Raw genomic sequence first — 27,870 nt, 5'->3', positions numbered from 1 at the left:
CGATTCCCTATGTGTCGTCATGGAGGGAATGCCCATGACCGAGAAACGGACACAATGCATTTTGGGTACTTTTCGTCTGAAAACACCGCGTTGATCGCGTAATTAGAAGGAAAACTACATAAATAACGAGATGGTTAATCAGAATCAGAAGCATCTTTATTGCCAAGTATGTAGAACACACAAGGAATTTGTTTCCGGTAGAACACGCTGCACTCAATCGTTGTGAGTCGCAGCCAATAGCGGTAACACGCATAAAGAAGGTGTAAGTTAACACAAATTCATAGTGGACTAATCAGCCTATTTCCAACAGAGCTTGTGCGGCATCTTGTGCATTTTCTGGGCGCTACATTGGAGTCCAGACTGCTCCAATTGATACGGAAGGACTTCTTTAATCGATTGCAAACATTTATGCTTTCCTCTTCAGAACTATTTGAATCATATTCATAACTGGATGAGTAACAAGAAAGCATCTCCGAATCTAAACTCTCTGAAGCCATTGTTTTGATTCTGGAGCAGGGCAGTTTGTGAAGGAGTGTGACGTCACGAACAAGGGGGCGGGACTTTCTGAATCTCCCCAGTTTCGAGCTCAGTTGTGGCAGTTTTGGGACACTTTAAGTCATTTTTAGATCAGTCAAGCTGCACCCCCCCCCCCCCCCCCCCATCAACTGGATGGAAATTGACACCATCCATCGCGGTGCAGCAGGCCACAGCAGCCCTAAGGCACAGCGACATTGTGGGACATGTCCAGCTAGGAAGAGGGGGCTTTGGCCTTACAAACAAACCATCTTGGCATAAGGCCTCAACATCGGAAAGAAGGAAAATGGTGATGGAAGAGCTGCGCCGCCAAGAGGAAGCTGAAAGTACTGTGAAGGCTGTCTCTCTTGCCAAGCAGGGATAATAAATGATGTGGGAAGGCCCGGAGAAACAAAAGCTCAGCTTAAGGGATCTCTGGGAAATGGAGGCAAGCAGCATCAGCTTCATCATCAGATCTATCAAAGATGTGCTTCCATCTCCAAAAAATCTCCACCAATGGTATGGCGAAGATCCAACCTGTGACCTCTGTCCAACTCCAGGAACTCTCAAACATATCCTGACCAGTTGTCAGACGAGCCTCACACAAGGCCGCTACACTTGGAGGCACAACCATGTCCTGAAGAGTTTGGCAGTTGTCAAGAGAGCAAGAGGAATACCATAACTCCTTGCCCATGAGAGACACCACTACCAGCACAGCACCATTGACTTTTATCCGAGAGGAAGAGAAAAAGCCCAACCATCCTCCTGCAAAACCAGAGGTTGGACATCTATCCAGGGCCCGGGATTGGAAGATGCGGGTTGACATTGGCCAGCAATTGGTTTTCCCAGCGGAGATTGCAGCCATCACCCTAAAACCAGACTTGGTGCTCTGGTCCCCTTCACTCAAGGCTGTCTGTATCACAGAACTCACAGTCCCGTGGGAAAAGTCAGTTGAAGAGGCCTTTGAGCGCAAGAAGCTGCGCTACACAGAACTCGCAGTGGATGCGCAACAGCGAGGATGGAAAGCCAAGGTATATCCCATTGAAGTTGGATGCAGAGGGTTTGTGGCTTTCTCCACCATCAGCCTGCTAAAAGACCTGGGCATCTATGGACAGGCTCTGCGGCACCCAGTTAGATCACTCTCCGAAGCGGCAGAAAGAAGTAGCCACTGCATCTGGATGAAGAGGAAGGACCCTTGTTGGGCTCATAGGTCAGCAACCTAAGAACCCCCATCTCCCACCAGCTTCTCAACTTCTGATTGGGCATGGGACACAAGCGCAGGCGTGATCAACCTGTCGCTGGCCACCATCGATGAGGGTGTCTAGTGATGCAAGGCAGAAACACCCAATGATTTTTTGGAGCACTACTGATGATGTGTCCCAAATTCACAACCTTCCCATCCCTGAGGCACAGCTCCCACACCACTCTCATCATCAAGACTAAATCTCATGTGAGGACCATCCATTGGCACAAACGGACAGAATAACATCATGTCCAGTGTTTCATGATTCTATTTTTATTTGTGTTTTGCATTTGACTAAAATTATCAGCCTGATATTTTAGATGCTATAAAACATTTTTCTGATGTCAGTTAGGAAACAAAAAAATGGTGTCGCTTGTCCTTTCATGCTGTTCCACGTTTAATAAGTAAAAAGGTCGCTGAACTCATTTGCTTAAGTCATCCATGGTATGACTTCACTTGAGGTTCAGTGCTGACTTGATTGAGTTGCATCACAGAGGTCAGAGGCCACTGGACCAAAGTGGAGTGCACTGAGCGCTTATCTTAGAAAGTTCTGGTTTTCTTATCTTAAAAATAACGTTTGTAAAATGATAAAGAGGTCCACAATACAACACTTATAGATTAAAATAGAAGCACGGAAATGCACGTTTTTAACTCATTGACTGCCAGACTATGTGCAAAAAAATGTGGCCACTCCAGTGCCAGGGTTTTTGTCATTCTCACTCAAATTGCAGGACCCACTGAATATTGAGTCTTAGGACGACATACACATTCAATGCAGCGCAAGAAACCTTAGACTCTCTTCTTTATATTCATATCTTCTTTTCCTTTCGGCTTTTCCCTTCAAGGGGTCGCCACAGCGAATCAGTAACCTCCATCTTCAGAGGTATGATAAGCATGTTTGTTTTGGCCAAGCTTTTACGTCGGATGCCCTTCCTGACACAACCCTCTGTATTTATCCGGGCTTGGGACCGGCACAAGAAGTCTTATGTCCCTTTGTGGCTACAGAACAAGCAACTCGCTCAGTAAAATTCTCCCAAACACAAAATCGTCATTAGCACAGCATAAACAGTGAGACCTCAACTTACAAACACGTTATCTTACAAACTTTTTGTCTTAAGAACGTCAAATTTATGAAAATTAAACCTTATAATAAGCACTATTTTCATAATACACACCCACCACGGCTGGCGGAGTGATCTTCGGCGGAAGCATACGACTGAACAGCGCTCCAGCCGGCGCTACTTTCCACACCCCCTCTCATTGAATGCAGACGTCGATCGCCTACTTGGAGCTTTTTGCTGATAATTTTACTATGGGACTGAAAAAAACCCACCACAGGCTCGTGTTCAGCCCAAGAAGACACAAAATAAAATCACAGTCGCTGAGAAGAAGGAGATAATTGAAAAACACGAACGAGGTGTGCGTTTGTGTGATTTAGTGGACGATCACATATCCAGCCAATGACTGGTCGGTCTCATTTAGTTAATTCCCAAGTTTTATCGGTCTGGAGTTATCTGAGCTTGAAATGGTGGCGGCTGAAAAAAAGACAATACAATACATACTGATACAGTAAAGTCTCGTTATATCGATATTCTCGGGAGATAGAAAAAAATGTCGATATAACCGTACTGTCGATATATCCGTCCTGCGCCGAACTGCATTAACAAAAGCCGCCAAAAGAGGGCATCCAAGCGCCATATAAGAAACGGAGCTGGCCATGAGCTCTCCATTTTGTGCCTCTTTTTTTTGGGTGAGAGATGTTCCCCCAATGTTGCCTCAAAATGTTGCAAAAAACGATTGCATTCATATACAGTACAGTGGCCATGTACATAACAACAGGGAAACTGCAACGCTTACATCTTACTGTATCATGTATGCAATTTAAAAAAGTCATCAATCTTCTTCTGCTTCCCATTTTTACCTTTTAACACAAACACTTCAATCTCGTCTGCTACACACGAGCTAGCGTCTGAAAATGAAAATGGCTCTGCTACACGGGAGCTGGTCACATAACAAACTCACGTGACCAAGTCACGTGACCAAGTCGACCAATGGCGCGACCGATACAGATTTCGATAATTCATCTTAAATATCTCTTGTATCGATATAAACATAGCAAAATGGCCGGCGGGAGATGAAAAAGAGCACCGTAGTAACCGGATTATCGTCAAAACCACGAATCGTACTAAACGGAACTAATTATACATAAAAAGAAAAGAAATGTGCACGGGAAATGAGAATCATGAAACACTGGACGTGATGTTATTCTGTTCATTTGTGCCAGTGGATGGTCCTCACATGAGATTAGCCTTGATGTTGAGAGTGGTGTGGGAGCTGTGCCTCAGGGATGGGAGGTTGTGAATTTGGGACACATCGTCAGTAGTGTGCCATCGTCAGTACTGAGAGAGATTTTGGGAGAGATAGATAGAGATAGGAGATAGAGGTAGAGGTTGAGAGGTTGGTAGAGAGGTAGGTAGAGATAGAACAAGAAGACAAGAAATGTGCATGGGAAATGAAAATAGTGTCGTAATAAGCAGTATTATCAATATAAACGATATCGATATAACGAGACTTTACTGTACATACAACACATAAGGATTTGAATCCCTGTCTGTGGTTATTTGATGACTTCTAAATCTGGGTTTTAGCTAAATTTGCACTTTGGGACAATTTGGAGTGTTCAATCAGTCTGTCATGTATGTTTTTGGAATGTGGGAGGAAACTGGAGCACCCGGAGAAAACCCACACAGGCGAGAATTGGGGAGAACTTCCAAACTCCGCACCGGATGTTCGGCCGGAGCTGGAATCGAGCCCGGTACCTCTGCAATGTGAGGTTAACACATTAACCACTCAATCACCCGGTCACCCTGAGAAGACAATACCGGATTTTCCGGCGTTTAAGGCGTACCGGAGTATTGGGCGCACCACCAATGGATGATAAAGATTTTCCAAATACAGTGAATGGTGTATTTTCAAACTTTTTCCATATACTGTATAAGGCGCACCAGACTATCAGGGGCACCTTCAATGAATGAAAAAGGTTTTCCAAATCCAGTGATACCTCAGCTCAAGAACTTAATTAGTTCCCAGAAAGTGTGTGCAAGGCGAAAAGTTCGTCTGCCAATCATAGCTTAGGGATATATATATAGGGCCGATACTACCAGTAAGACTTTAGTTTGCTGAAGAAGCATCTTGGATAAAAAGCGAAACGTCCGACACCTTCAAAAAAGTACAGATGACTGCTGAAGAAACCTTCTCATCGATGGACCACTCCTGTACGAGTGAGAGCTTACACAGATGCATCTAGATAGTTATTTGGCTAGCTATCAAATGGCTATCTGTTAGCTGTCTAGCTGGCTGGCTAGCTATCTAGCTGGCTATCAGCTATTTGGATGGCTATTTGGCTGGCTTTCGAATGGCTGTCTAATAGCTATCTATTAGCTGTCTAGCTGACTGGCTAGCTATACAGCTGGCTATCTATTAGCTATCTAGATAGCTATTTGGCTAGCTATCAAATTGATATCTAATGGCTATCTATTAGCTATTTATTATCTAGATGGCTATTTAGCTAGCTATCAAGTGGATATCTAATAGCTATATTAGCTGTCTAGCTGGTTGGCTAGCTGTCTGGCTGGCTATCTGTTAGCTATTTAGATGGCTATTTGGCTAGCTATCACATGACTATCTAATAGCTAATCTAATTAGCTGTCGCACTAACTATTAGCTATCAGAAGCTATCTATTAGCTAGCTCGCTAGCTAGCTTTCTATCTATTTGAGTTACTTTGGGGTTGAGTGAACGCTGGCGCATGTGGCTGCCGCTGCTCACCCACAGCAAAACTGATCCTGTGACTGTAAAATGACCTTGAGAGTTTTGAAAGCCGCTTAGAAATGAGATGTATTATTATTATTATTAAAACATGTTATACACTCCTTTACCGCAGGGTCTCATTTGACAACTCAACTTCACCTCCACCGACTGACCAAGTGAAAACCTGAAACGCCACCATCTGCTACATCGGAAATGATGCAAAGCCAAGAATTGTTCCAGAAGTTGAGATTGCCAGATGTGGATTGTGTGACTCAATACTTGAGGAGTTTGTCCACATCGACGTTAATCAGCATGGGGGCCATCACGGCTGCGACCACCTTCTACATGGCAACGCGACCAAAGCCCTTGCCACCCATCTGCAATCTCAACATGCAGTCAATAGAAATTCCGGTGAGTCTGACTAGAACGCTAATCACACTTGTTTGCAGTGACTGAAACTCATGACAAGTTAGCAGACACCAGGGCAGAAAACTCTGAAAAGTTGCAGACAACTTTTCAGTTGTCTGCAACTTTCAGTTGTCTTTCAGTTCAACATAAAGTTGCCTGCCCCATTTTTCACAACTTGAAACACATTAAGACGACTACTGTAATTGCAAAAAAAAAACATTTTTTTTTTTTCAAAGTATTAAAGGACAACCGACGCCTCCGGACAAGTTGTGTCCATAATTTGTAAAATCACTTCAAATGACTTCTAATGAGCGTATTTTACAAAGGTTCCACCGCATATAGCTATATTTTCCGTTTTAAGACTCGCGCTGAATATTCAGGAAGTCTTGTTTTTGAGTTGATAACGATCCCCACGTGACGTCACGTTTGGAATGCCCCTGACCGAGAAAGCGACACACAATGCATTTTGGGTACTTTGTTTGGTCTGAAAACTTCGTATTGATCCGTGTTGATGAAAAATGGGAAACCCGACAATGGCGAGAAGCAACTCGCACACGGTGGTGCAGAAACGGAACAATAATATACATTTCATTTATAAGCGCCTTTCAAAACTGGGGTGGGGGGGCTTGGATGAAGAAAGTCCAGGGTAATACAAAGTACAAATACAAGATGACAGCGTCCCGTTTTCGTACCTGCTGTCCTGAAGAGGGAAGTGTTAGAAGCGGGGCGGCGTGGCCCTGCCCCGAGCTGTCAATCCGAACGTGACAATCGGGGGGCGGGTGGGGTGTACACCAACGCCGAGGTGGAGCGGGTGGGATCGCTGCATCGCAAATGTCGCGTCGCAAACGCCGCGTCGCAAACGCAGTTTTGGGAAAATTTAAGTCATTTTTATTGGTGTTTTGCATTTGACTAAAAATATCAGCCTGCGTATTTTGGGTATTTTAGACTATAAAACGTTTTTCTGATGTCAGTTCGGAAGCAAAAAAAATGGTATCGGTTGTCAATTGAGGATTGTTTTTATTAAGGATGTACCGACCACAAATTCCCCCTTGCTTAATTGATGGTAAATATCCCTTGCTGATGATTTTGCTCTAGTTGTGGTTTGTCCATACACTGTTCGGCATGTTGCACAATGCAATGTTTGCGTTGCGTCGTCTGCTACAAGCCACGTGAATTTTTCTTCCCACGATGCTTTTAATGTGCGTTCCATTTCCAAGCGCCTTACAAAATCTCAAGGACACATTACAGTCACGGGATAATATACGTTTTGTATTGTCATAAATTTTGTTTGTTTCGTTTGAATCTTTTTTCGGGGGCTGAGGTTCTGTGCATCTACCACACGAAAATGATATGCAAATGCACAACCTTATAACGCTCGGGAAACACCGGATGCACGAAGCAGGCTTCTGATTCGCTGCCGTGCCGAGTATGCAAATTGTCAAACGAACCAAAATTTCCAAACCGAATGAAGATTTCTAAATCGGAACAATTTAATCTGTTTTCGAAATCTTCGTTCAAACGTTCGCTTCATAAATAAATACAATAAAATTAAAATCTTTCGTTGTTTTTTTTTTTTTTTTTTCTTTTTTCTTAAAGTTGTCAGCCACCCGGGCGGAGACGTTTTGTAAGTTGTATGCCCGACGGAAAAGTTGCACGCCCTGGGCGTCTGGGCAGTCGCTGTTTCAGACACTGTTGTTTGCCTATGAATTGAACTTTGAATCCAATTTTGGAGTTATCCGATGACTTGATTTGTTTTGTGACAGGGTGGCGAGTTTGTGCACCAATCAACTCTGCTAAACAGTGATGATCTTCTGACACATTTTTACCAGGACGCCAAAACAATGTACGAATTCTTCATAAGGGGCTTTCAAGTGTCCAGTAAGTGTTTTGATGGATCCAACTGACATGATCACACAACAGTCTTGCGACAAAGTATCACATAACAAGTTCAGACACATTTTTAACTTATTCACTGCCAGACGATGTACTAAAAAAAATAATAATACATTTCATTTCTAAGCGCCTTACAAAAAACAAAAACAAAACAAAAATAATAACAAATAATATGACAACACAAGCACACTGTGATTCATTCTTCAGCACTTTCTGTACCCTCTTTGTGACATGAAACAGTTCTATATGAAAGAGGAGGGCATCAAAGCGTCCTTTTCAGCCGTGGATCAAGGACATCATGGTAGAATGTGTACGTCGGCTAAATGTTGAAAGCAAACACGCAGCTGTAGTATCCATTGACAAAAAGAGATGGTCTCACATCTCCTGTCCCACATAAATCCGCTTCAATTCCAAGCCGCGACAGTTCCACATACGCAGTATGATTAATTAGCGGATTTGTACTTCACTAATTAATAATATATATTTTTCTAAATGTATTAAAAAAAAAGAAAAAAAATATGTTTAACTAATTCACTGCCAGACGTGCAAAAATGTGACCACTCCAGGGCCATGGTTGTGTGTCTTTGTGTTGTCATTATTTGTGATTTCGTTTATTTTTTTTTTGACTTTGTTACCTCCGGGTTGAGTGAACGCTGGCGCGTGTGGCTGCCGCTGCTCACCCGCAGAAAAAATATCCTGTGACTGTAAAGTGTCCTTGAGAGTTTTGAAAGGCACTTAAAAATTAAATGTATTATTGTTATTATTTATCTGCACCAAAGCATGAAAAAAAGAAAACCCGAACAATTCGGGAATGGCACTCAACGTCATATTTTCAATTTCTGAATACATTTATTTTGAGACCTGGTAAATCATGCGTTCTGATTGCTCTTATGGTGTGTAGTGCACTGCATGAAAGATGACTAACACAATACCTCCTGCAATAATCGTGGGTTTCCGATCTTAACCCAAGTCTCAAGAATGTTGGAAAATACAGAGTAGAAAAACGGTTGTAGAAGAATGACAATCATGAAACACTGGATGTGATGTTATTCTGTCCATTTGTGCCAATGGGTGGTCCTCACATGAGATTAGCCTTGATGTTGAGAGTGGTGTGGGAGCTGTGCCTCAGGGATGGGAGGTTGTGAATTTGGGACACATCGTCAGTAGTGTGCCAAAGAATCATTGGGTGTTTCGGCCTTTTAATCACTAGACACCCTCATCGATGGTGGTCCAATGACGCTTGTGTCCCATGGCCAATCAGATGTTGAGAAGCTGGTGGGTGGAGGGCTGTTGTGTCTTAGGTTGCTGTTCTATGAGCCCAACAAGGGTCCTTCCTCTTCATCCAGATCCACTGGCTGCTTCTTTCTGCGGCTTCAGAGACTAATCTAACTGTGTGCCGCAGAGCCTGCCCGTGGATACCCAGGTCTTTTAGCAGGCTGATGGTGGAGAAAGCCACAAACCCTCTGCATCCAACTTCAATTGGATATACCTTGGTTTTCCATCCTCGCTGTTGCGCATCCACTGCGAGTTCTGTGTAGCGCAGCTTCTTGCGCTCATAGGCCTCTTCAACAGAGTTTTCCCACGGGACTGTGAGTTCTGCGATGTAGACAGCCTTGAGTGAAGGGGACCAGAGCACCAAGTCTGGTCTGAGGGTGGTGGCTGCAATCTCTGCTGGGAAAACCAATTGCTGGCCAATGTCAACCCGCATCTCCCAATCGCGGGCCCTGGATAGCTGTCCAACTTCTGATTTGGCAGTAGGATGGTTGGGCTTTTTCTGTCCCTCTCGGATGAAAGTCAATGGTGCTGTGCTGGACGTGGTGGCTCTCATTGGCAAGGAGTTGATGGTATTCCTCTTGCTCTCAAGGACAACTGCCAAACTCTTCAGGACCTGGTTGTGCCTCCAGGTGTACCGGCCTTGTGTGAGGCTGGTCTTACAACCGGTCAGGATGTGTTTGAGAGTCCCTGGAGTTCGACAGAGGTCACAGGTTGGATCTTCGACATACCATTGGTGGAGGTTTTTTGGAGATGGGAGCACATCATTGATAGCTCTGATGATGAAGCTGATGTTGCTTGCCTCCATTTCCAAGAGATCCCTCCAGCTGAGCTTTCTCTTCTCCAGGCCTTCCCACCTCATCCATTGTCCCTGTTTGGCACGAGAGACAGCCTGTGCAGTTCTTTCAGCTTCCTCTTGGCGGCGCACCTCTGCCATCACCATTTTCCTTCTTTCCGATGTTGAAGCCTTGCGCCAAGAAGGTTTGTTTGTAAGGCCTAGCTGAACGTGTCCCACAATGTTGCTGTGCCTTAGGGCTGCTGTGGCCTGCTGCACTGCAATGGATGGCGTCCATTTCCGTCCAGTTGATAGGGGGGGGTGCAGCTTGACTGATCTTCCGGTCTCTGGAGTCTGTGAGGGTCATCTGAAGTCTCACTTTAGCGCACTTGTACTCTTCGGTGAGGCTTGTGATTGGAAGCTCAAGGACCCCTTTGCCATAAAGGCCGATGTTGGACAGACAGCGTGGAACACCAAGCCAGCGTTTCACATATCTAGTGATGGCTCGCTCCATCTTCTCCACAGTTGAGAGTGGGACCTCCTTGTTCTTGCGATGTTTTCTGCCCTAAATAGAAAAAGCAAGGCTAACTGCTATGTATGGTAACTAATCGATGAGAAGGTTTCTTCAGCCGTCATCTGTACAAATGTGAAGGTTTCGGACGTTTCGCCTCCTATCCAAGAGGCTTCGTCAGCGAACGGTAACTAATGTATTTTCCGGTGTATAAGGTCTTCAAAAGATGACCATAATAATAATAATTGGATTGGATTTGCCTTTATGGCTTCCCTTTATGAATGAAAGTATTAATAATAATAATAATAATAATAATAATAATAATAATAATAATAATAATAATACATTTCATTTCTAAGCGCCTTTCAAATCTCAAGGTCACTTTACAGTCACAGGATAGGTTTTTCTGTGTGTGAGCAGGGGCAGCCACACGCAGAACGCCATCGTTCACTCAATAGCTCAAAACAAATCAATAGCCAACAGATACCTAGCTAGATAGCCAGCCAGCTATATAGCTAGCCGGCCACATAGCTAATAGATAGCAAATAGCTAGCAAATGATAATAATAATAATACATTTCATTTCTAAGCGCCTTTCAAAACTCTCAAGGTCAGTCTCGTGGCGCCATCTCGAAGTCAATCTTCAGCACTTTCTGCCACCCTCTTTGTTGCATGAAGCAGTTAGAGATGAAAGGGGAGAGGTTCAAAGCCTCCTTTTCATCAGTGGATCAGGGACGTCATGGTGAAATGTGCACGTCTGCTACAAGCTAAATATTGAAAGCAAACACCAAGCTGTAGCATCCATTGACCAAAAGAGATCGTCTCACATCTCCTGTCCGACATAAATCCGCTTCAATTCCAAGCCGTGACCGTTCCACATACATATCGGCACTCTGCCCTGACGCTCCTTTCTTCGCATTCGGGGCCCATTACAGGTGCAAAAAGAGCACAATGGCCCCAGAGCTGTTCAGCCAAGATAGTCTAATGGCACCATTATTCCTCCTAAATCGAAAACAGTGCTGGCATACTCGTGCTGCTGAAAAGGCGCAACCGCTCAGCACAGTCTCCTCCTTGATGAATGGCCAAAAATGCCGCAAAAAACAATCCGCATCTGACGCAAAATGACAAAAGAAAACACAAAAACAACACAAAAAAAGAAAAGCAAGGCTTGTGAGAGCACTTGCTGATGGCTGCCTACTCGGCCGCCATCGTGGACTTCTCCAAGATGTGACCTCTTGAAATTTTCACACCAAATGTCGCCGTCTTCAGATTTAAAATAGTTTATATGTATCGCAATTATAGGTATTATTATCCTTCATTCTGACGTTTTAGGAGATCTAAGTCAATTGCTTCAACACTTGAGTCCAGCACAACTTTAGTTTGCTGACGAAGCTTTTCGGATGTGGAGCGAAATGTCCGACATCTTCAAAGAAGTACAGATGAAATAGTCAAATGAAATGATGAAATAGTCTTGAAATAGTCAAAGAGAGCGAAATGACAATTAGTCCATCAGATTTTCATATAATAATAATAATAATAATAATAATAATAATAATAATAATAATAATAATAATAATAATAAAGCGGCCCGGTAGTTGAGTGGTTAGCACAACGGCTTCACATTGCAGAGGTCGCCGGTTCGCGTTCCGGTCCGGCCTCCCTGTGTGGAGTTTGCATGTTCTTCCCGGACCCGCGTGGGTTTTCTCCGGGTCCTCCGGTTTCCTCCCACACTCCAAAAACATGCATGGCAGGCAGATTGACAACTCCAAATTGTCCCTAGGTGTGAGTGTGAGAGTTACTGTTGTTCGTCTTTGTGTGCCCCGCGATTGGCTGGCAACCAATTCAGGGTGTCCCCGCCTCGTGCCCGAAGACAGCTGAGATTGGCTCCAGCACCCCCCGTGACCCTAATGAGGAATAAGCGGTACGGAAAATGGATGGATGGATAATAATAATAATAATAATAATAATAATAATAATAATAATAATAATAATACATTTCATTTATAAGCCCCTTTCAAAACTCTCAAGGTCACTTTACAGTCACAGGATAGAAAGCTAGCTAGCTAGCTAATAGATAGCTATGGATAACGATTGATAGCTATTAGATAGCTATGAGATAGCTTGCTAGATAGCTAATAGATAGCCAGCTAGATAGCTAGCCAGGCAGCTAGACATCTAAGAGATAGCTATTAGATAGCCATTAGATAGCTGGCCAAATAGCCAGCTAGATATTATTATTATTATTATTAATAATAATAATAAATACATTTCATATACATTTCATTTATATGCGCCTTTCAAAACTCTCAAGGTCAGTTTACAGTCACATAAGTTTTTCGATAGGTGAGCAACGGCAGCCACACGCGGCAGCGTTCACTCAATAGATAGAAGATAGAAGGCTAGATAGCTAGCTAATAGATAGCTACTTATACTTATACTTATAGCTAGCTAATAGATAGCTACTTATAGCTATTAGTTCGCTAGATAGCTAATAGACAGCCAGCTAGCTAGCCATCCAGCTAGACAGCTAATAGATAGCTATTAGATATCCATTAGATAGCTAGCAAAATATCCAGCTAAATAGCTAGGTAGATAGCTAGCCAGATAGCCATCCAGCCAGCCAATAGATAGCAAATAGATAGCTCGCCTCACTCTTGATCTCAAAATTGCATCTCTTATTTTGTGGTCTCATTTTGTCTTTGTTGTTTTTTCCCTTGAGATAATGGTCCCTTTCTGGGCTCCAGAAAACCGAAAGGTCCCTATGAATGGATGTCCTATCAAGAGGTACCATATACCTTCGCAGCAATAAACACGAAAGCACAATGGAGTCACAAAAAACAAAAAAACACGTACTGTATGTGTTTATTTTAGGTAATGGTGCGAGCAGAAAATCTCGGTTCCTCTTTTCTTCATAAAGGACACTCCAAGACTACTGACCCCAACATTGGGATCTTCTCTCAAAACAGGCCTGAGGTAAACAAACAAATGATTACACTCACACAATTTATATAAACCTTAAACATACTTATAAAAGCCTTAAACATACATTCCATACAAAATATAGCACTGAAGCAACTTATAATAATGCATTTCATTTCTAAGTGCCTTTCAAAACCCTCAAGGACACTTTACAGTTGCAGGATTAGATTTTATGTGGGTGAGCAGAGGCAGCCACATGCGCCAGCGTTCACTCAACCCGGAAGTAACTCAAATACACATAGAAAGCTAGCTAGCTAATTGATAACTAATAGCTAGCTAGCTAGCTAACCTACAGATAGCTTATAAATAGCATATATACAGAGAACTAGATAGAGAGTAGTGATGTGTCGTTCACGAACGAGCCAATTCTGAGAGCCGGATCTCTGAAGTGAACCAAGGAGCCGGAAATGGGAGCCGACTTTTTTTGTCCTCTATTCCCCGCTCCCGGTCTTCGATTAATGCCGCATGTGATTGGTCGATATCGGTGGTAGAGACGGGACGGGAGAATTACAGACGCACGTAGCAGTGAGGAGAAGGGGCGTGGGGTAGGGTAGACACGTGGACAAACGTTTTCACATTATTTGGTTATTATTATTCAATTATATTTTTTACTGGTTGGTACAATAGCATTATTAATATGAAAAGCAAATTAATGACAGCTGATCATCAGACCAGAGTAACCACAGGTAAAGTGAAAGTTAGCATCCACTAACTCTGTGCACATATAAATCAAGCAATATCAATACAAATATTTGATATAGTGTATTATTTCCATGAGTAATTCGTTTTTCACATAATTTACATGAGTTTTGGTAGTTAATTAATGTAAGCAACAAAAAAAACAAAAAAACAAACTGAGGAGCTATTTGGGAGCCAAAAGAGCCGGCCGGATCTTTTTAGTGAGTCGAGCTAAAAGAACCGGCCGGCTCTCTGAAAAGAGCCGGAATTTCCGTCACTAATAGATAGCCAGCCAGCTAGCTAATAGATAGCTAGGTAACCAGTTAGACAGCTCAAGTGAACAACATAATGTAAAAATATTAATAATAATACATTTCATTTCTAAGCGCCTTTTAAAACTCTCAAGGTCACTTTACAGTCACAGCGATGAGAAGGTTTCTTCAGCCGTCATCTGTACAAAAGTGAAGGTTTCGGACGTTTCGCCTCCTATCCAAGAGGCTTCGTCAGCGAACTAAAGTCTGACTGGTCGTATCGGCCCCATTTATATATCCCTAATGTCCAGACATGGTGGCGCCGGACACAGCTATGATAGGTCCCTACTCTCAGGTTGGGGGGGCAGAGGACCCCTCCCTGTGACCCCACTGATTGTTCCTACATTCCTGACTAACGACTGGCCTATTACCCCCACTCCCCCCGGTATCACCTCATCAGCATTGCGAAAGTTGCCTAACCTGTTTTGCCTAAGCAGGCTATTGTATGAACGATCCAAATTGAACCTCACCCCACCAGACCGGTTTAGGATGTGAGGGCCCGTTTCTCCACCTCTTCCATGTAAAGATTAGCCACTATGGGTGAAACTGGTGAGCCCATAGCACAACCATGAATTTGTTTATAAAATTTTTCCCGAAATTGAAAATACGTAGTATTAATTTCATTATTATTATAAATTGTAAAGAGCAGTACATTGGGGAGACTCAACATATTCTCAAAAAAAAACTTTATCAACATCGCAGGGATAATATAAGTGGACCTCAATCGGCAGTACATTTGCACCTAAAAGCTAGCAACCACTCATTTGACGACAATGAGGTTAAAATCTTAGCGAAAGAACATAGATGGTTTGAAAGGGGGGTAAAAGAAGCGATTCTTATAAAACAACAAAATCCTTCATTAAACCGGTCTGGTGGGGTGAGGTTCAATTTGGATCGTTCATACAATAGCCTGCTTAGGCAAAACAGGTTAGGCAACTTTCGTAATGCTGATGAGGGTCGTTATGCTGATGAGGTGATACTGGGGGGAGTCGGGGTAATAGGCCAGTCGTTAGTCAGGAATGTAGGAACAATCAGTGGGGCCACAGGTAGGGGTCCTCTGCCCCCCCAACCTGAGAGTAGGGACCAATCATAGCTGTGTCCGGCGCCACCATGTCTGGACATTAGGGATTTATAAATGGGGCCGATACGACCAGTCAGACTTTAGTTCGCTGACGAAGCCTCTTGGATAGGAGGCGAAACGTCCGAAACCTTCACTTTTGTACAGATGACGGCTGAAGAAACCTTCTCATCGATGGACCACTCCTGTACGACTGAGAGCTTACACACACGTTTACAGTCACAGGATACATTTTTCTGTGGGTGAGCAGCGGCAGTCAAATGAGCCAGCGTTCACTCAACCTGGGAGTAACTCAGATAGAAAGCAAGCTGGCTAATAGATAGTAAGTAAAGAATCTGCTTTAAATTGGCTAATAGATAGCTAGCTAGATAGCTAGTTGTGTCCTTATTGTCTATTACAAATTAGCTAGATAGCTATTTAGCTAATAGATAGCTAGCTACATAGCTATATTGTTCGGCCAATTTACATTTCCACGTTCCACGAAAGGGATCCCAGACAAACCACACTGATACAACTCAACTCACTCTCGTTATTTATTGTTGATTGAGTTTTGAATACATTGGTTCTTTTTGTTTGGTAGACGAGCAGTGAAGTAGGTCATAAACCTACAAATGGAACACAGAATATGAATGCAACTCATTCACAATCATTTCTATCACTACTTTGACATTATTTTAGTTTTAATCAACAGAAAGGTAGAACGTGGAAATGCAACTCACTGGCGGTGTGTCTCCCTTGGCTAGCAAGAGCCACCTGGTTCAGACAACATTTATCTCCACAGCCACACCCACTCACCGGCTGATCGGATTAACCCTTTCAAGTCTGCTTGTAAAGCCAAGTTTAACATGTGATTGCCTATTTACACAACATATATAGCTAATAGATAGCTAACATATGACCAAATTCACCTTACAACGGGAATGGGAATGTATCTCGTTCGTCAGGTGGGGAGCGTCTGTACAGCAGCACTTGCACAAAAAAGTGTGCGGCAATGATGCTGCAGAAAAGATGATTTTATGCACACTCTCAAGGACTTGCACACTGCAAGATTCCAAACAATGGCGCAGACAAGCCTACTGGACCCTCCGCTCCCTGCCCACCACCTTTTCCAACGACTCCCTTCAGGGCAGGCGCTACCGATCCATGCAGTCATTTATAATAATAATACTAATACGACTACTACTAATACTACTACTAATAATAATAATAATAATCTAGTGCCGATTTGCATTTTTTTACTAGTGCAGCATGTTCTTTCGGATACAAATTTCTTTTGTGTTCTACATATTCTACAATAAAGATGATTCTGATTGTGATTCTGAAATGTCATTCAAATGAAAACTGTTGATCGTCATTTTTGGTGTCGACGCTTTTTTTTGGTTGGGGAATTTAGTGGACCCTCACGGAGTTGGCATGCTACACCTATTCCCTGGTTTCTGTCCCACTTTATGACACCCTCGGTACGGAAGCCATCATCTACATTATTGACAAAGGTAATCTGAGAAATTGCTGTAAAATGTACAGGACAATCCCCCCCAAAAAACTGGTCCCAACTCTAATTAGTCCTCGTTTCTTCGTGTTTTGTCTGAATGAAATGAAACTCTGGTCATAGCTAGTTTGTTATATTCAAAACATCACACCAAAATACAGTGGTACCTCGGCTTACGAACGCTTTATTTAGCTCACGAACCTTTCGCCTTCCGAACATTAAATTCACGAGAATATAATCTTGGCATACTAGTTTTCGGCAAACCACACGGAGCGCCACAGTGGCTGGAGGAGTAGTGGTCGGCGGAAGAACACCGAACCACATGGTCGAACAGCGCCACGGTGGCTGGCGGACTAGTTTTCGTCACCCCCTTTCTTTGAGTGCAGACGTGGTTTGTTATCAAGTGGAGTACTTTTGCTATTATGTGAGCGAAAAAGACCCCACCAAAAACTAGTGTTATGCCGAAGTGGATACAAAAGAAAATGACGGTTGAGCAGAAGAAGGACATCATCGAAAAACACACACGAGGTGTGAGTTTGTGTGACTTCACAGCACAAGTACGCTAAATCGACCATTGCACATCCATTGACGACCATCACAAAGGTCAATAGAAGGACTTTATTATAAGGTACAGTTTATTTTTTAATTACAATACAATAGCACATTTATTCTACATAAAATAAGGTCTGTTTTGTAGAGTTTTAAGGCTTATTTTGTTGAAAATGATGCTTTATGGGGACCTGGGAACGGATTATTGTCATTTTAATGATTTCCTATGAGAAATTAATTTTTGGGATACAAACTTTTCGCCTTACACACTCTGGGAACCAATTAAGTTCGTAAGCCAAGGTATCACTTTAGTCTCAGCTGATGAACTAGTTTTATACAACAAAAGTACAATTTATTATTATTATTATTATTATTATTATTATTATTATTATTATTATTATTATTATTATTATCATCACCACCGAGAAAGCACAGCAACTTCATTCGGATATCACCAAGAGGCAGGTACGAAGTTTGTCATCCTTTGACAGCTACCATCACAAAGGTCAATAAAACGACTTTATTGTATAGTACAGTTTATTTCTTTCATTACAATAAAATAGCACATTTATAATACATAAAATAAGGTCTATTTTGTGGAGTTTTAAAGGACAACCGACGTCACTTTTTTGTTTTTTAACTGACATCAGAAAAACGTTTGATAGCATCTAAAATACCCAAAACACGCAGTATGATATTTTTAAGTCAAATGCAAAAACACCAATAAAAATGACTTAAAAGTGTCCAAAATCTGCAAAAAATTGAGCTGCGAATTGGGCATTTTCAGAAAGTCCCGCCCTCAGTTCGTGACGTCACGCCAAGACGTCTTGCATTGCTGGAGAATCCAAACAATGGCTTCAGATTCGGGGAATATGCTTTCTTGTTACACATCCAGTTATGAATTTAATTCAAATACTTCTCAAGAGGAAAGCATACATGTTTGCAATCGATTAAAGAATTTATTCCATGCCATTTTGAGGCAACATTGGGGCAACAATGGATCAACAGAAAAGGGGCACAAAATGGCGACCTCCAGTGGCCACCTCCGCTTCCACAGGCTGATAAATTCCTTATATGGAGCTTGGACTCCCTCTTCTGGCGGTTTTTGGGTGCAACACGGTTCTCAGACAAAAGTACATTGACGTGATGGAAGGACGCTACAATGCGTCTTTTTTATCGTCAGGGGGTGGTCCTTTCATGACGTCACATACGGACTCGTCACCAACTCAAAAACAAGACTTCCTGAATATTCAGAGCGAGTCTTAAAACGTAAAATATAGCTATATGCGGTGGAATCTTATTAAAATACGCTCAGTAGAAGTCATTTGAAACCATTTTACAAATTATGGACACAACTTGTCCTGAGACGTCGGGTGTCCTTTAAGCCTTATTTTGTAGAAAATGATGGACAACTTCGTGCCTCCAGAAATGCACGGAGCTAAATGGAGGCCATCTAGAACATATGCCTTAGAACGGATAATAAAAAGGCAAAGACCCTAGTACAGTGATACCTCTGCTTACGAACTTAATTGGTTCCCAGAAAGTGTGTGTAAAGCAAAAAGTTCATCTGCCAAACATTTGTTTCTCATAAGAAACAAATAAAATGAGAATAATCTGTTCCCAGGTGCCCTAAAACATTAATCTGTTTCCAGGTGCCCATAAAACAAGCCTTGAAACGACACAAAATAGACCTTATTTTATGCATAATAAATTTGCTATTGAATTGTAATGAAAGAAATGAACTGTACTGTAAAATCAAGTCGTTTTATTGACCTTTGTGATGGTAGTTGTCAATGGATGGTAGCAATGGTGGACTTTACGTACTGGTACTGGGACGGCTAAGTCACACAAATGCACACCTCATTCATGTTTTTCGATCATATCCTTCTCTGCGCAACACAAATTTTCTTTTATGTCTACTTCAGCTTGACACTAGCCTGTGGTGGGGTCTTTTTCTGTCCCAAAATAGTACTCCACTCGATAACAAACCACATCTGCACTCAGAGAAACGGGGTGACGAAAACAAGTCCGCCTGACACCGTGGCGCTGTTCGCCCGTGTGGTTTTGGTGTTCATCTGCCGAAAACTAGTCCACGGGCCACCGCGGCGCTGTGTGGTTTGGTTCGTATGCCGAAAAGTAGTTTGTATGCCAAGATTATATTCTCGCAAATGTAATGTTCGCAATGCAAATATTTCGTAAAATAAAGCATTCCTAAACTGAGGTTTCACTGTATTTTGATGTGATGTTTTGAATAGAATAAACTAGCTGTGACCAAAGTTTCATTTCATTCGGACAAAACACGAAGAAACGGGACCTAATTAGAGTTGGGGCCTGGTTTTATTTTTTGGAGGGGGTCACACTGTATATACCTGTTGGATATGCGGTAAATTGTGTCTGTGATCTGATTGTGTTTGTTTTCCTTGTTGGGGTTTTCCTTAGCCTCCATCTCAACCATAGCATGCGACGTAGCAGATAAAGTCAATCTGGTACTTGATTGCGTCAAGGACAGGAAACATACTGTGAAAACCATTGTTGTCATGGAGACGCCCAGTGATGAGCTGGTGGACAGAGGCAAGCAGGCTGGAATCCACATCCTCAGCATGCGGCAGATGGAGGTTAGCAAAGGGATGTCAGATATTCCACTTGTGTCACTCACGTTTCTTCAGATGGTGGGCCGTCATGGTCACGATCGTTTTGTTGGAACAGAACCCAGTCGTAACTCTGATGTTACCTGTAAATTGTTGTGTTGATTTAATAGCAGTTTTGTCAACCTTTAATGGCTGGAGGAGAATAAATTGATTTTGTTTCAGATATACTGTTAAAGCTTTTGTCAAGACGGACTTTTCAAGAAGAGATGGAAATCATGAAGGAAGGTTCTGAAGCTAGCAAAAATATCAAATAATATCGCAATTTTATGAGGTTATCATGAACCCCCATGTTCATCGTAAAAATGCAGAGTTTAATGACAATTCTTCAGTTTCTTCAAGTGACAGGTGATTTCGTGACCAGCGGCACCCTCTAGTGGACGTGCAGCAATATCACACCACACGCAACTGATTGATTCAGACGTAGCACTAGTCAAGGCCTAGGAGTGACATGCACGGCCCGCCACTCCGTTTCTTTCCACTTGCCTCATTTAATCATCACTTTGTCTTTGCAGCTGATGCTCTGCATCCAAAAACTCACTTTTGCCTGTTTCAATACTACTTACGGGGTACTTAGCTATTTCTGTTGGCTTGTATTTGAATTAATGTATACATTTCATTTCTAAGCACCTTTCAAAACTCTCAAGGTCACTTTACAGTCACAGGATAAGTTTTTCTGTGGGTGAGCAGCGGTAGCCACATGCGCCAGCGTTCACTCAACCCGGAATAACCAAAATAGATAGAAAGCTAACTGGATAGCTCATAGATAGAAAGATAGCTAATATATTAGTTAGCTAGCTACATAGCTAATATGTTTTCTGACTCAAATAGCTCGTTAGCTAGCTAGCTAATAGATAGTTCTTCCATTGAGGGCGCCATAAAATTGGACAAAACCCGACTTCAACGGACAGTTAGGACGGCGGAAAAAAATCATTGGCACCGCCCTACCCACTCTCGAGGACTTGCACACTGCAAGAATCCAAACAAGGGTGCGGAAAATCCTATTGGACCCTCCGCACCCTGCCCACCACCTTTTTCAACGACTCCCTTCCCCTCAGGCAGGCACCACCGATCCATGCGCACCAAATCCAGCAGACATTTAAACAGCTTCTTCCCCCAAGCCATTAACTTGTTAAACAGTAACCCAAATAGAACTGTATAGTGCCTCTTTGCAATTGTGTGATGATGATACTAGTGCCGCGTGTTCTACCGGTAACAAATTACTTGTGTGTTCTACATACTTGGCAATAAAGATGATTCTGAGCTAGATAGATAGATAGCTAATATATAGTGAGCTAACTAGATAGCTAATATGTTTCCTGAATATCACTTTTACAAGAATGAGAATAAAATGTGCAACATAACTATGATTAATACATTTACCAAAAGTACGAGTAAGCTAAATCGCCGTGTGTACAAAAAAAGAAAGAAAGCTATCTAGCTAGCTAATAGAATGCTAGCTAGCTAATAGATAGCTAGCTAACTACATAGCTAATATGTTTCCTGACTCAAATAGCTAGCTAGCTCGCTATATTGCTAATAGTTAGCTCTCTAGCTAGCTTGATAGCTAATAGATAGCTTGCTGGCTAAATAGCTAATATGTTTCCTGCCCTGTCCAGTTGCAAATGGCTTTTCTGTTGGCTTGTATTTTTATTAATTTTATGTTTTTGTTTTGTTTTTCTTGTTGGGCAGGCAATTGGAAAGGCTAACTATCACCAACCTGTGGTAAGGGGCTTTTAGTAATCGTAAGAATAAATGACTGCGGATTGTGTTGTTTTTTTTTTTTTAACTTAACCAATCTAATGTCTTCAGCCTCCCACACCTGAAGATATGGCCATCATTTGCTTTACCAGTGGAACAACAGGTACACTCACTTACACACATCAGTACTCAATAGATTTGCTATGATCTGCACATGCGCTTTCAGGACACCCAAAGGGGGCCATGTTGTCTCATCGCAATATTGTGTCCAACTGCTCGGCGTTCCTTCAAATAACACAGGTGAGGAGGCGCCATGACATCAATGACGAGCAGCCGCTTATTCATCAATCTTATTGCATGATTTAAAGGACAACCGACACCTACGGACAAGTTGCGTCCATAATTTGTAAAATGACTTCAAATGACTTCTAATGAGCACATTTTCAAAGATTCTTCCGCATCTCGCTATATTTTCCGTTTTACGACCTGCGCTGAATATTTAGGAAGTCTTTTTTCGAGTTGATGACCATGCCCGAAGTGACATCACGGAGGGAACGCCCGTGACCGAGAAAGCGACACATGGTGAAATTAGAAGGAAAACTATATAAATAACGCGATGGTGAATCATTGTTTGTCACAGCCAATTGCGGTAACACGCATAAAGTAGATGTAAGCTTACACAAATTCCCAGTGGACAAATCAGCCCATTTCCAATGCAGCTTGTGCGCCATCTTGTGCATTTTCTGGGCGCTACATTGGAGTCCAGACAGCTCGAAATGATACGGAAGGACTTCTTTAATCGATTGCAAACATTTATGCTTTCCTCTTCAGAACTATTTGAATCATATTCATAACTGGATGAGCATCAAGAAAGCATCTTCTCCGAATCTGAACTCTCTGAAGCCATTGTTTTGATTCTAGAGCAGGGCAGAAGTCCTGGCGTGACGTCACCAACAAGGGCGCGGGACTTTCTGAATCTGCCCAGTTCCGAGCTCAGTTTGTGTCAGTTTTGGGGCACTTTAAGTCATTTTTATTGGTGTTTTGCATTTGACTAAAAATATCAGCATGCATGTTTTGGGTATTTTAGATGCTATAAAACATTTTTCTGATGTCAGTTAAGAAACAAAAAAATGGTGTCGGTTGTCCTTTAACTGCAAGATAGGATATAGATTTCTCGAACCGTTATCACACATCAACAAGTATTTGCACATTAAATCATTCACTGCCATTCACCAATTTATTCAGGAATTGAGCATATGACATAGAGTGACATTGCCGAATTTGTTCGGGTATTGTTTTTTTTTTTCATGCTTAGGGGCCGATGAAGCGCTGGCCCTAGCGTCTGACAATGTTTTCCCTACCACAAGGGGGCAGCATTTCCTTTTTTCCATGACAGCGCTTTGTTCCAACTTCAGCTGTTGTCAAAGCGCTATATAAACCAATATTGCATTGTATTTTGCACAGCCGCCCTCATTTCACGCTCATATAACTCCAGACCCATATCGCTTGTTTATTTTTTTTGTTTATGTATTTATTTATTTATCTACAGTAAAGTCTTGTTATATCGATATTCTTGGGAGTCAGAAAAAATGTCGATATAATTGTACAATCGATATGTCCGATCCTGCGCCGTACTGCATGAAGCGGGGGCAATAAATGGGGGGATCTTTGATATGGCATGTAATTTTCTCATTGGGTTCATTCGTATCTAGCATGCTTTTGTACTGTAGTGGAGTGAAAAATAAACTGATGCATTAAATAAAAACGTCATTTATTATTTTTATAACGCACTCTTGCAATCGTGACTCTGCGTATCACTCAACATTGTTGACATTGTACACACGAGAGAAACCACGAACGCCAGCATGTACAAACATGAAAAACAGTGATTATTGCAAGCGATAAAGATATCTGAATACAACACAATTAAATACATGTATGGAAAACGAAAACTGCAACGTTTACATTACTTACGTCACTCTACTGGCAGCGTTCACTCTACGTTCTGTGCAGTAGTGAAGTGAAAAATAAACTTATGCATGAAATAAAAATGTCTTTACACTTTTTTAATGACTATTTCCTTTCAAAAATACAACCAATGCAAAATCCTCACGTTGTTCTATTCACACGAAACCACAAACGCCAGCATGTACACACATATGAAAAACAGTGATTGTTGCAAGCGATAAAGATATCTGAGTGAAACACAATTAAATCCATGGATGGAAAACAAAAACGGCAACGTTTACAATACTTACGTTGATGAAGTATTCTGCTGCACGCCAAACTCTTTTGCGATGAAGGATTTGCTTGTTGGATTGTCCTCCACAGCCACAATTGCCTTGTACGTTGTTCGGATGTCACAATTCTTACGTTTCCCCATGGTTGAAATTGGTGTCAAACAACAGTACTGTATATAAGCTCTGCTATGCTTTTTTTATTGTGCTCGGTAAGACAGGTCAAAACACAGACGCTGGTCACGTGACTGGGGCTTGGGAGGACCCGACAACGGGGTTTGAGAGAGTGCCTGAATAGAATGACTGAGCTGTGGTGTAACAACAGCTCCTGTTTGTATCTGTATGTGATAACTGCTACGTTTTGTTATTAAAAAGACTGACCCGCTATAGCAGCGACTGTGCGCAACATTGTTGCAAAAAACGATTGCATTCATATACAGTACAGTACAGTGTACAGTACAATGTACATGTACATAGGTACATGTACAGAACACTGTACAGAACACTGTACAGAACCTTTTAACACAAACGATTCAATCTCGTTTAACATTTCTAAAAAACCTGATGCATTTTCTCTGTATTCTAAGTAAGATCGTACGTCCGTAGCACCTTGCAACACTTGTGTCTTTGTTGCAATAGGTGTGTATTCAGTTGATTCTTCATCCTCATCATCCTCGTCATTATGAGAATCTTCTGGGGCATACTTGGCTTTGATTTCGTGTTGGATTCTCCTCAACAGCCACGATTGCTTTGTATTTCAATTTTTTCGTTTCGCTATGGTTGAAGACGGTAGAAAATGGCGTCTGCTACACTGCAAGACACGGCAGCTGGTCACGTAACCACGTCACGTGGCCAAGTCAACCAACGGCGCCCGATACAGATTTCGATAATGCTGGTACTGTATAGAAATCCCTAAGCAAATATCAATTCACCTTACATACATCTTTTGTATCGATATAAACATAGCAAAATGGCCTGCGGGAGATGAAAAAGAGCACCGTAGTAACTGGATTATCGTAATAACCATGAATCGTACTAAAGGGAAGTAATTATACATGAACAGACTAGAAATGTGCACGGGAAATGAAAATAGTATCGTAATAAGCAGTATTATCAATATAACTGATATCGATATAACGAGACTTTACTGTATGTGTGTATTTGGACATCCGCCCTCATTTCAAGCTCATATAACATCAGACCCATATCGTTTAGGAATTAACTCTTTTTTTCTGATGAAAGAAGAGAGTGTAAGGTTTCTTACGCTGCATTGAATGTTAATGTAGTCCTAAAAGTCAATATTCTGTGGATCCTGGAATTGGAGTGACAATGACAAAAACTCTGGTACTGGAGTGGAGACATTTTTTGCACATCGTCTGGCAGTGAATTAGTTAATAATGAGAAAAAAAAGTTCCTGGCATGTGACTGAGTTCAAGAATATTTCAATTACTTGTCACGGTATGTCATTCTCGCAGTAGCCAAAATACAGTTATCGTAATTTCAGGAAATGAAATTTTCTGGTTTGTGTCTGTCTGTCTGTCTCTCCCTCTCTCTTGCCTCCTTTTTTGTATTAGGCCACCTGTCAATTGGGCCCCAAGGATGTCCATATTTCGTTCCTTCCCTTAGCTCACATGTTTGAGAGAGTTGTACAGGTATGTTTTGTTCTTTTCTGTTAGATGCAACTGTAGCAGACTATTATACAGTGATACCTCAGCTTACGAACGCTTTAGCTCACCAGCTTTTCAGTTTACGAACATTAAATTCGCGAGAATATAATCTTGCTGTACAAACTAATTTTCGGTGGATGAACACAAACCACACAGTCGAACGGTGGCTGGCGGACTAGTTTTCGTCACCACTTGTCTTTGAGTGCAGACGTGGTTTGTTCTCGAGTGTAGAACCTTTGCTATTATGGGAGTGAAAAAGACCCCACAACAGGTGAGTGTTAAGCCGAAGAGGACACTAAGGAAAATGACGTTCGAGCAAAAGGAGATCATCGAAAAACACCAATGAGGTGTGCGTTTGTGTGACTCAGCGTCCCACTACCAGTACGCTAAGTCGACCATTGCTACGTGTGGCTAAGGGTGTTTCTGTGTTGTCTAAGCAACGGTCTCAGCCAATAGAAGAGGTTGAAAAACTTCTGTTGATTTGGATTAACGAAAAGCAGCGAGCAGGGGACAGTGTGAGTGAGGGTATTATCGCCGAGAAAGCACGGCAACTTCACTCGGATATCATTAAGAGGCAACCTGGAAGTTCGTCATCCATTGATAACTACCATCACAAAGGTAAATAAAATGACTTTATTAGACAGGACAGTTTATTTCTTTAATTACAATACAATCACTAATTTATTATACATAAAATAAGGTATATTTTGTGTAGTTTTAAAGGTTATTAAGTCGAAAATTATGTTTTATGTGGACCTGGGAACTGATTATTGTCATTTTAATGGTTTCTTATGGGAAATAAATGTTTGGCAGATGAACGTTCGCCTTACACACAATCTCTGGGAACCAATTAAGTTCGTAAGTTGGGGTATGACTACTGTCATCTGATTAGTATTCAAATCGTAAAACATCGCAAACGTACCCGATTCAAGACTCTGCATGAAAGCACAACTTGTTTCTTGTCGTTTTTCATGACAGATGTGACATTTGTGTTCCGTTTTATTTGTCATCCATATCGTTTATCCGGATTCTATATTTGGATGCATAGGGAGTGGTGATGGTCCAAGGTGCCAAGATTGGATATTTCCAAGGAGATATTCGTCTTCTGATGGATGATCTACGCACTCTTAAACCGACTGTATTTCCTGCAGTACCGCGGCTTTTAAACCGAATGTATGATAAGGTGGGTGATCTTATGTAGTAGCGCTTTGTAAAATGCAACAGTCTTCTTCAGTTCATTGAATAAAACCTCAAATAACATGGAAATGTTTTTTTTTTTTTTTTTTTTTTTTTTTCCAGATCTTTGGGCAGGCCAATACGCCTGTAAAACGTTGGCTGTTGAATTTTGCATATCGTCGTAAGGAGGCAGAGATGATGAAGGGTATTGTGAGGAGTGACAGCATTTGGGATATATTGATCTTCAGAAAGGTTCAGGTGAGTTGAGCTTCTTTTGTTTTACGCTTTAATTCCAGTTTACAGCAGAGGTCAGCATGATGGTCAAAATGGCTGCTTGAGATAGCTGAAAGCAAACACACTTCTCTTGAAGTCTTAACATTAATCAGAATACAGTGATACCACAGCTTACATACTTAATTGGTTCCCAGAAAGGGTGTGTAAGGCGAAAGGTTCGTCTGCCAAACATTTATTTTCCATAAGAAACCATTAAAATGAGAATAATCCGTTCCCGGGTCCCGATAAAACACAGGTGTCAAAGTCCCGCCGCATCATTTTTTTTTCAGCCCGCGAAAGCAAATTAAACTTGTTAAATTCCATGATGATTGCTAAAATCTGAGCCAAAATTTCATGTTTTTGGATGTCAACCACAATAAAAGTCATTATTCTTGACTTCAGCTTTGAAAACGAGTTATTCATTAATTTGCTGTGTGCTCTATATGTAACATTTGAAGGGATTTAAACATTCTAATGGGTTCCCCAAATTCATAACGGCCCTCGAGAGGAAACCATAACTACAATGTGGCCCGCGGCAAAAAAATGACTTTGACACCCCTGCTATAAAACATAATTTTCGACAAAATAAGCCTTAAAAGACGACCTACATCACTTTTTTGTTTCCTAACTGACATCAGAAACATTTTATAATCTAAAATCATCT

At 41.8% G+C, this 27,870-nt stretch overlaps 1 protein-coding gene across 2 annotated transcripts in view; it reads left to right on the top strand.

The window, feature by feature from the left end:
* LOC148902481 (long-chain-fatty-acid--CoA ligase 1-like) overlaps window positions 1-27,870 on the top strand; it is a 53,262-nt gene that overhangs the window by 5,969 nt on the left and 19,423 nt on the right. For both annotated transcript variants that reach the window (XM_088991084.1, XM_088991083.1), the window contains exons 2-13: window positions 5,699-5,976; window positions 7,737-7,851; window positions 13,143-13,207; window positions 13,295-13,396; window positions 16,863-16,962; window positions 19,947-20,122; window positions 21,845-21,877; window positions 21,965-22,016; window positions 22,080-22,153; window positions 25,665-25,742; window positions 26,806-26,940; window positions 27,057-27,191. In XM_088991084.1, coding sequence (XP_088847210.1) covers window positions 5,779-5,976; window positions 7,737-7,851; window positions 13,143-13,207; window positions 13,295-13,396; window positions 16,863-16,962; window positions 19,947-20,122; window positions 21,845-21,877; window positions 21,965-22,016; window positions 22,080-22,153; window positions 25,665-25,742; window positions 26,806-26,940; window positions 27,057-27,191 — 1,263 coding nt within the window. In that variant the 5' untranslated portion in view covers window positions 5,699-5,778. The remainder of the gene's footprint in view (window positions 1-5,698; window positions 5,977-7,736; window positions 7,852-13,142; window positions 13,208-13,294; window positions 13,397-16,862; window positions 16,963-19,946; window positions 20,123-21,844; window positions 21,878-21,964; window positions 22,017-22,079; window positions 22,154-25,664; window positions 25,743-26,805; window positions 26,941-27,056; window positions 27,192-27,870) is intronic.

Source organism: Hippocampus bargibanti, linkage group LG02 (assembly GCF_051943395.1).
Source record: "Hippocampus bargibanti isolate YZ-2025 linkage group LG02, ASM5194339v1, whole genome shotgun sequence".
Lineage (NCBI taxonomy): Eukaryota > Metazoa > Chordata > Actinopteri > Syngnathiformes > Syngnathidae > Hippocampus > Hippocampus bargibanti.
This window is presented reverse-complemented; position numbering and strand designations above follow the sequence as displayed.